Source organism: Trachinotus anak, unplaced genomic scaffold (genome assembly GCF_046630095.1).
Source record: "Trachinotus anak isolate AG129_WGS33_773 ecotype Australia unplaced genomic scaffold, CSIRO_AGI_Tana_v1 ptg000031l, whole genome shotgun sequence".
NCBI lineage: Eukaryota > Metazoa > Chordata > Actinopteri > Carangiformes > Carangidae > Trachinotus > Trachinotus anak.
The window spans coordinates 1,723,668-1,733,542 of NW_027273882.1; the positions used below are offsets into that span (position 1 = coordinate 1,723,668).

At 42.6% G+C, this 9,875-nt stretch overlaps 2 protein-coding genes across 2 annotated transcripts in view; one reads left to right on the plus strand and one right to left on the minus strand.

The window, feature by feature from the left end:
- Nucleotides 1-3,969, plus strand: part of LOC139612409 (brain-enriched guanylate kinase-associated protein) — a 31,384-nt gene extending 27,415 nt beyond the window's left edge. Inside the window, exon 7 of the mRNA XM_071467964.1 lies at nucleotides 1,643-3,969. Within this exon, the coding sequence (XP_071324065.1) occupies nucleotides 1,643-3,055 (1,413 nt within the window). The 3' untranslated portion in view covers nucleotides 3,056-3,969. The remainder of the gene's footprint in view (nucleotides 1-1,642) is intronic.
- A 2,570-nt stretch (nucleotides 3,970-6,539) lies between these two features.
- rdh14b (retinol dehydrogenase 14b) lies at nucleotides 6,540-8,980 on the minus strand. The gene is made up of 2 exons (XM_071467758.1): nucleotides 8,526-8,980; nucleotides 6,540-7,447 (listed from the first exon to the last, which is right to left on the minus strand). Exons 1-2 carry the CDS (start codon nucleotides 8,877-8,879, stop codon nucleotides 6,830-6,832), a joined length of 972 nt encoding a protein of 323 aa, XP_071323859.1. The 5' UTR covers nucleotides 8,880-8,980; the 3' UTR covers nucleotides 6,540-6,829.
- Between the last annotated feature and the right edge of the window lie 895 nt (nucleotides 8,981-9,875).

Sequence of the window (9,875 nt, forward strand, 5' to 3'; positions counted from 1 at the left end):
AGCGAACTGTTCAAGGGGCTAAAACTACAGTACGAGACAAAATGTAAATACAGAGTGCACTGCAGCGTCATCATGCTAGAAACGCATGTGAGTATTGATAAATGTTTTAACACCAGGCCCGCTTGGCACCACTATCCCCTGCATCAGCCCTGGGAGCTTGCGCTTCACCCGTGTGACATGAGTAGATTTTAAAGCTGGCAAGTGTCCATGAGGTTAAAGAATGCCTCTCCACATTTTACCCATATAGCAGAATGGAAATATCAATGCAAACTGCATTTGGTTATGTAAGGCACATAATATACCCCTCCGCGCACACACACACACACACACACACACACACACACCCTGGCTAGGCGCAGTATAGGATCTGTTATGGAGTGAAAAACTGTTCTGTGGGCTGATTGCCAAACATAATGGGGGTCGGAGGCTATACATGCGCTCACTGTATGTCTGCTGGTCCTGTGGGTGGAAGCTAATCGAAAGCATATTGATGAATGGCGCTGCAGCATTTTGAGGAGCGCAGTGGCTCTTCAGCGCTTACTGAAGTGCTTTAGTCGTTTGTTTTGCTGCAAAACAAGCACAGAGAGGGCATAAAATGATTGGGCTCACATTTCTGAATGCCACATAAAAGCTAACTGTGATCTTGTTCAGAACAAGCCCAAATGAAAAATGTGTGGACAGTAATTAAGTGGCATTTAGTTTGGTCCAAGTTGTAATAAAACTGTTATGATAAAATGTATTTTCATGTTCTCGGTGGTGTCTGTCTTTTTCTCTATCTACAAAGTTATAATTAGCTTGCCTCTCATTGCCAATTAGGAACAACTGCCTAGATTCCTGTTGATGATGTGCTGCAGTTGGCTTAATGCTTGTTGCTATGGAGAGGCACAGATAGTGGATATAAGCTTTTTTATTGAGAAATGCTCAGAATAGAACAATGTCCTTCTTTTTCATGGAAGGCGACTCAGTTCGCTTCCATTTTCACATTTATTTTCTGTTGATGCTCTTGTCACTGAAAATGACACTGTTTTTTTTTTTTAACTAAACACGCACAGGTGTGTGTTGTGGTGACATACTTGGAAATCACCTGCTGTACTAGGTGACATACTGACACACATACTGCAGTGCACAGGGTACAGGAACTCCAAGTGGATAAAAAGCCACGTATCGATACAGTAAATTAAGAAAGTATAATGTCATACAAGCTACTTATCTTTCTATAAATATGCATTTATGGAATATGTATGCAGTGCAGAGTTCTTATGTTAAGGCCTGTTTACACGGTGTGATTTTGGGCCGCTTGACACCAACAATGTTGATAATCATGAGAGAAATGTGGTACATTACACCACCACTAGTGGCAGATTTGTAGCTTTGGTGACCAAAGACAATGACATTATACTGACACTGTCAGAAAATAAGGGCCAATTTCTTACAGTGTCACCGCTGCTATGACCTGGCTCTACAAACCAATCCATCAGAATACCATATAAAATGGGGCAGAATACATTGGCCAGTGTGATATTTTGTATTACTAAGTATTTGCTCTGAATAAAGTGCTTAGAATATTCTATGAGAGTTTTACATAATTTCTACAGCAACACTTAAATTTTTCCTGCCCTTCTCTTTTCTCTGCTGCGTCCAGCTGCCTGCTGATTTTCAGGAGCGACTGACCATGCACATGGAGGAGTCTCCTCTCTGTCACACCTACCCCGACTCTGTCCCGGCCTCTCTCATTGCCAAAGTGCTCGAGAAGCCAGACGAGGCCTGCAGCAGCAGCCAGGCCTCCCGCTCCCCAAGCCCACAAACCCAGGACCATGCTTTTATTTTGGAGAGCTTGGGCCCAGGAGAGCGCCTGGGGCTCCGCGGAGCCTACAAATCTGACCTGTACAGCAGTGACACGGCTCTGTACTGCCCTGACGACCGGCACCGTGAGCGGAGACCCAGCATGGACCTCCACGGTCAGAGGAAGCTGCTGTATGGGCCCCAAAACTCCACTGACAGCAATCCAGAGGAGGGATCAGTCGGGTTGAGGGCCGGCTTCTCCCAGGAGCACTTTGCTAAGTTCCCCACCACTCTGGGGGCAGGCTCCAGCTCCTACTCCAGCTTCAGTGGAGGGGGATCTGAGGACAAAGGCAACGGCCCACCCAGCAGTGTAGCTTCCTCCCCTCGCCATCATTCCCTCTACATGGACTGGAGAGATGCAGGTGACTATGAGAGAAAGAGTGACTCGTCCTGGGAGAGGGACAGTCCAAGAGGCTTTGCCAACGCTCATCCCTTCCAGCAGACAGAGCTGAGCCACCACCAGAACGGCAGCTCGCCTGTCTACAGCCGCACCATGTCCTCCTGTTTCAGTGAACCCTATGAGCCGCTCCCTCCCTCTTCATCCCCAAGTGTGGCCTACGGGGACAGTCGTCGAGGTAGCACCTTAGCCCCTGAGGAGGAGGAGCTGATTGGTCGATGGAGACAACTTAGTGTGGAGGACTTAAGTGCCCACACCTACCGCAGCCCTGGCCGGGCTTCACCTTACAGCTTCTCAGAGCAGCACTTCTCTGTGCGGCCTGCTAAGATTCGACTCGGGCCGCTCTACAGCAGCTTCCAGGAGGGGGCTGACTATTATCATCATGAGGTGGGTGTCATGGACCCAGTGTGGGTGGCTGCCAGCCCTAGCCCCGAATGCAGCCCAGGGCTGCGACAGGCACATAGCCAAGCCCACATCTACCGAGCCGAGGACAGTCAGGGGTCGGAGCACAGCCTCTACCACTCAGGGAGCTCCAAAGACAGGGAGGGCAACGTGGCAGCTGGTGGCCAGAGCACAGATTATGTAGACCCCAGCCCCAACAGCTCCACCGAGTCTCTCAACCAGAGGTCCTTGGAGATGGCAGCAGAGCTGCAGCACTATCAAGTGGAGATGCACAGCTTGCCTGCACAGGTGAGCCAGTCGCCACCACCGGCCCCACCCCCTCCTCCTCCGTATAACCAAAAATTTGGCTCCCTGGGACTTTCCAGGAAGGACAGTCTGACCAAGGCCCAGCTTTATGGAACACTTCTGAATTGAAGGACTTTCCAATCAGGTTTATTCTTCGATAGGATGTTAGAGGCAAAGCCCTGGTGTGTCCTGCTGCACCTTCTGTTAGCACGACCATTTTGATAGAAAATGGTTTGAGTAGAAGCCAGGAGCCAAATGATTCAGTACCATGAACGTGTAACTATTACTGATTATCTAAAAGCTTCGATTGTATGGCAGTGGATGGCAGTTTACACTTACATAATTGTCCAGAGCAAGTCAGTCATGTTGAGAGTTGGGTGTGGGCCTACAGGAGAAGTGGAGCTCAAGCGGCCCTTAAATTTGTAAGAATGTGTACGTATTTAAATTACAAATGTATAAATATATACTTGTAACTACAAATTGAGTGATATATTTTGTATGTGGCTGTTAGCAAGAAGTACTGTACATCCAAAACAATCACACAAAATGAAATCCTTCTTGATAAACCTGGAACTTGTACATAAATTAAAAAACTGCCAATCCTATATTTGAGAACTCAGAAAGGTATATTAAGTGAGAAGTAAACTGCATATAGATTTGTTTCAGTCATTTTTTTTAAACAGCTAAAACAGTGTGAGGATTTAAATGTGAATGTTAAACATGAGGGGACGTCAAAAAAAATGTATCACTGAAACGAGCAACAGGAAACATACATTTAGTTTTTCTTTTGTTGATTGAATTTGACAGTATTGATGGGTGTGTTATATTATTATTGATGGAGCGTTTTGAGATCTGTCTTAGCAGTCAGTATTACTTTGTTTTTGCTCTTCTATATCCCATGGAGAGGTTTTCCTGCACCCATTCTACCTCAGATTTGGATGCCCACACCCCATTAAGCCACTGTAACCTTGTTTCTTTAACTACGATGCATGTTTATATATTTTGGTTGTTTTGTTCGCCTAATAAAGCACAAATTACACATATAAGCTCCCAGCACTTCCTTTCACGTTCACGTGCAGCTGTGTGGGGATCTGAGATGTGAGCGCATGAACCAGACAAGACGTTTTAACGTCGCTCTGCTTCAAAGTAAAGTTGCATATGACCAGTTGTTGTTTTTAAGATGATTACATGTCTGCTGAGCCGCAGTGTTAAGTCAAGTGACCGAACCTTTCATCATTTAAACTCGCATCTCTGTAGCCATGTGGTGCGTGCCTGCTGAGTCACCGTGAAGCCCTGCTTTATCACTGTTGTGGATTTAAAAATAGGTTAGTAGAGAGGGATTTTTGCCAAGATAAGCAAACGCAAAACTGAGCGGAAGTTCATTTGTGCTTCATAGAGAGTCATCATCAAGAAAAAAATACTACAGTATGAGGAAATGAATGCTCTGCTGTGACTATTTGTGATATCTGACACTCTAAATAACAGCTAATATTCAGCGTACATTTGTCTTTGATATGCTTAAAGTGAAATGCTGCCACTTAATACAGAGGGTGGACAAAATTATAAGAATACTGTGCAATGTAAAGCAAAAGATCAAAAGATCCCTCAAGTTAATGGCACATTTGTGAAGCTTATGTTATTTTAGATCTGCTAATTCTACCCTTTTCAGCCAATATACTGCACTAAGATGTGAATTAACACTTACTGATTAGTCAAAAAATGTATCACCAGATATTCTGATAATCATTTAATCCTCTAAGACATTTAAACATGTACCTCCAGTCTCCTAAATCTGAGAAGTTCCTGCTTTTTTATGTCTTAAATTCAACAGCTTTTGTACAAAATAAGTTACTTGAGGACCTTTTCATGACTTTCCAGTCTTTTCTGACAATTTGTTGGCTAAGCATTTAGTTAATTATTCAAAAATACCTACTTGTTTCTTGTATTTAGTTACATCTGAAATGATTAAGCAACTAAACAATTAGAAATGGCTGAGAATTCATATGCAACTTTTTCCGGCAAAAATGCCAAAAATTCCTTAGTTCCAGCTTATCAATTGTGAAAGGTTGTTAATAATTTTTAGTAAATTATTACAATTTTTTTTTACATTTTCTGTAATAACAAAATCAATATAGTATATGTTGATTTTGGACTGTTGGACAGACAAAAACAAGACTAAGGCATGTATTATAACATCTATTTTTTTCTAGTTGTTTGTATGACAAAATGATGTATTGTCTTGTCTTTCAGATATCTTGTTTTGTCCAATAACCAAAACCCAAAGATATTAAGTTTTTGTTTTTTTATAGAAGACAAACGAAATCTGAAATTATTCAAACAATTTATATATTTTTGTCTTGAAGAATGACTTGAATTTATTGAATATCAAAACTAGTTGCAGATTATTATTTTTCTGTCAATCAATGGATGAATGGTGCAGCTCAGAACAGGACGTTTTAAGATTTCTCACTGGGCATGAAAAGGTGATTTGTTTTTCAGTGTTTTCTGACATATAATGATGTATGATCAGTTGTGAAAATAATCAGTGGTTTGATCAAGAATGAAAACTGCAAGTTGCAGCCATGTATTTAGTCCACCCTCTGTATTCAGCCTTCTTCGCAAACAGTGGTTTTATTAGCACACATAACACATTCAATCATTTCTGGAGTTTTCATGATTTTATTGTCGTGCATCTGAATTTCACATTATAATAACTATTGCTACATCTCCTTTTAACTCCTTTCCTACCTGCTGAGGTAAGAGGACATTTACATGTGAGGCTGGATCCATCCACGGGAGGGAGCCTCAGTGCCGCAGCAGCTCACTGATCTGCATTGTCGACCTTATTATTGTTCCAGCTCCTCCAGACACAGCAGAGAGCATTTACACTTCAAACGCATCAAGAGAGGGAAACTAGATTAACAGCTGCCCCCTCCCGCCTCTCCTTTTCACACGGCAAAAATACATGCTAAAGTATGCACAAATTTAGCATTCAAACACTATGGCTGAACCAGAAACGGATATGCTCTTCATTCTGCTCTGAGGATTTGCACAGCACAAGCAATAATGTGACCTCACAGTGGAGGAAAATGTGACAGCTCAGCTTGGCTTTGATGAATGCTACGAGATGAGTTCACTCCCTTTGATCATGTCTGTGTGAATCTTGGTCACTGGCTTATGAGCAAAGTGCTATCTAGGTTTTGTATTCATAACTTGAGACCAAGCAGACACTCGCAAGTTTTAGGAATTATTTTAGTCTCTTTTGGCACTGAAATACTTCCATATTTGCTATATTATGATTTGAAAGTATTACGGATAAATGGGAAATCTATGATTAAAGAGACACTCCACCAGTGTTACATTTAAGTCTGCTCATTTATCGTGAGGAGTACAACTTAGCCTGTAGAAACAGCTGTAAAATGTCTTCTGTGTCTCTGGAGAGAGCTTTCCAAAGTATAACTCTGATGGTATCATCTGCAGCTTAATGGAAATACAATTTTAAATCCCTGGAGGATCCCTTTATGTAGTGTATGTGTGCTCTTTTAGGATGTTTCTCCTATTTAGCCCCACATTCCTGAGTGTCTTTCTAGGAAATCAAAATGTAAGTCACAAATTCACATGGATTCTTTTAGTGGAACATCAATTTTACAGGCACATTTTTAAATTTTTCAAAGTTTATACAATCTCTATGCAATGTACTCTCAGCACACTTAATCACGGACACTTAACACACTTCATCGGCACAATATGTCAGTCAGTTAATGATTTTGTCCCAAAGGTGGCAATTGGTCTTTTCACAAGCCATCTCTCCCTGTACAGAGTCTGTGGGGCTGCTGGGGATTAATTATCTTGTCCAATAACACGTAAGTCCTCTGAAACACTGTCCACAGAGCAGGACTCTGCTTAGTTAGTGAGTCCAACCATCCTGCTGCTTATGTCCCACAGTTTCTTGGCTGCCTGCTCATCTGTAGCTTTGGCCATTAGCTCTTCCTCCTCGCAGTTAGCGAAACACTTCCCCGACACTCCCTCCACCTCTGGGGAGCAGGCCAGATACAGAGGAGTCTGGGCCCCCTCAAGTGGACTCTTGAAAAAGACCAGTGAGGCGAGGTAGAACAGCGGCTTTGCCAGGAGAGGGATTTGAACATGCCTGCCTAGTCTGGTCCTCACGATGCCAGGGGTGAGAGCATTGACTGTGACCCCCGTGCCCTCCAGCTGACGAGCCAGTTCAAGTGTAAACAGGAGATTGGCCAACTTGCTCTGACTGTAGCAGAAGGCCTTGTTGTAGTTATTTTCACTGTTCAGGTCGTCGAAATTGATGTGGCCATGCTTGTAAAGCTTAGAGGAAACCACAACGATGCGGCTAGGAGCAGAAGTCTTCAAGAGGTCCAGCAGGAGGTGAGTGAGGAGGAAGTGACCCAGGTGGTTCACACCGAGCTGCATCTCAAAACCATCCTCAGTCTTCGTGTAGGGACACTGGTAGACGCCTGCATTGTTGATGAGCACGTCAATCTTGGACTCCTCCTAATGGGTCAGAGACATGTGAACCGTTTAAAACTAAGATACTCCAGTTAGGAAGGTTTTAGTGAATTCCAAATTACTGGTGGCTTTATATCAGAAACAGCCAAAATCTTGATTTGTGTAATTAGCCGAAACAATTTTGTACATTTGTTTACATGTGATGCTAGCACTGTCTGTGTGTTTTCAACCTATACAGCCTTGACTGACAGGCCTTTACTTCACTTTACATGCCCTAATTAATTATTGTGGGACCAATAGAAGTCTTTTAGGAGACACCCTGAGACACCTAGTGGTTATGGGGGGTACATGTTAGCGCATGGCAAGGAAATGGCAAGATGATGTTATTATAAAGAAAGCAATATTTTACCGATATATTCCTAGAAAAAAAGAACATTAGTAAACTCTGAACAGTGTGAGTTACACTAGAAAAGGGGATGTGGAAATCTGGAGGAACTCTGAATTAAGTCCTGCAGGTCTGCTGTGCAGCATGTTACAATTAAAAAGTCCTATTAAAATGAAGAGCCACGATAAGTAAAGAGTCAGTTAAGTGATACCCATTCCCTGTTATTGTGTAGGTGCCTGGTATTTACAGGATTTATGAAGAGTTTTTTTTTTTTTAAAGTATCATAATAGAGGCTGCTCAAAAACATGTATGTTACAAATAATATGCCAACAGTGGCAAATCTTCTCATTTAAAAAGGTGGACACTACATTTATTGAGTGTAGAGCTGCAATGTTTAGTTGTTGAATTGATTAGTTGATAAATCCGCAACTATTTTGATAACTTATCAATACTTTAAGCAACTGTTCAATCAAAAAGGCCAAATATTTGATGACATCCTTACATGTGAGACACAGCAGCTTTCAGTAAATAGAATATTCTGTGGGTTTTAACCACAGACTGTATATAAAAAGGTTTTAACCCTTAAGTTCAGCACCATGGACAGTTCCCTTGCAGCTAAAGTACCTGTGGCTCTTTCCTTTGTATTGCACATGACAACAGCTCCGGTCATTTCCAAAGCTAAACTGTCCATTCACCTGGAGAAAATGTGTCCTAACTTCCCTCACCGTCACAACTTACCTCACAAATTTCCTCACAAAATCTTCGGACTGATCCGAGAGAAGCGAGATCCAGGTGTTTGATGACCACCTGCCCCTGCTCTGGTCCCGCTTGTGTCCTGATGTCCCGGGCTGCCTCCTCAGCGCTGCGCCGGTCCCGACAAGCCAAGATGACCCGGGCTCGGAGCTTCAGCAGCTCCCCGGCCAAGGCCTTACCTATCCCGCAGTTAGCCCCGGTCACGATGACTGTCTTTCCCCGCATGGTGTCGGCTGGATATCGGAGCAGCTTTCCGGGCTTCTTAGCGGGAAACAAACGGCGCATAAGGAATAGGACTCCTCCGCCGACAACAGCGGCAATCAGCACCGCAGTCGACATGAAAGCGGGGACCGGTGGCAGGTCAGTGGGGACAGGACCACTGGATGGGTGGCAGGGTGTTATGTGTCCAAGTTACAAAATTACCCCGGAAGTAATTACTACACAAACGTGTTAGCGTAACGACCAGCGTTACCCAATATATAATAGGTATTATTTTACGATACTTTTATTTTTCTAAAAAGAAAATAAAGCTTAAATTAAATGACTGAAAGCAAAAAGTTCAGTTGTCAAACGGTTCAACGGTCGCACAACAGCACTGTAGCTAATACTAGCAAGCTAACTAAGCTAGCCATGTTAGCTACTTCTACTTCCGGTGTATTTTCGTCACCGAACCATATTGCGCAATGTATTAATTGTAGCATTACACCCGTTTAAAAATGTTTCTGCACATAGAAGACATTATACATGGTTTTGTTTTTAAAGGGGTGGGCTTCGGGGATGTTCGGCTTAGTACACATAACCACAACTAATGAATTTGATAGATTAGAATGATTTATTTTTTCCTAATATTGTCTTAAATTATACGCACCAGCCACTAGGTGGAGCTATATAAACACAAAGGTACGGCAACGAGATAAGTCTGATGTGTAAGTCAATTTCAAGTTAGATTCTTGAAGTTAATGGCAAACTTCCGTTTCAAGTATCTATCTGTCTATCTATCCTTATTCCTACTTTTGTCTTGACCCACTTGTGAATAAAGAATTGTAAATATGGACAATAAAACAGCCTGAGCCTTCCCACTGTTGTGTGTCCTTTGGTTACACACAAAGAAAGTCATTGAAAGTGCGTATAGAGTATAACTACCCTCTGAGTTATAGGTCTTGAATCTTGGTTGATGAAACATGCTTCCATCCACATGAAACCTGAAACATTCAGATAGCATCGTTCCACTTGGTTTGAGTGTTTCCGGTAAGGCAGGGTGCAAAGCATGAGCAAATGAGACGGGTTTTTTTTTTTGTATTTGTATTTTAATACCAAATGCATTGCTAGGCATAT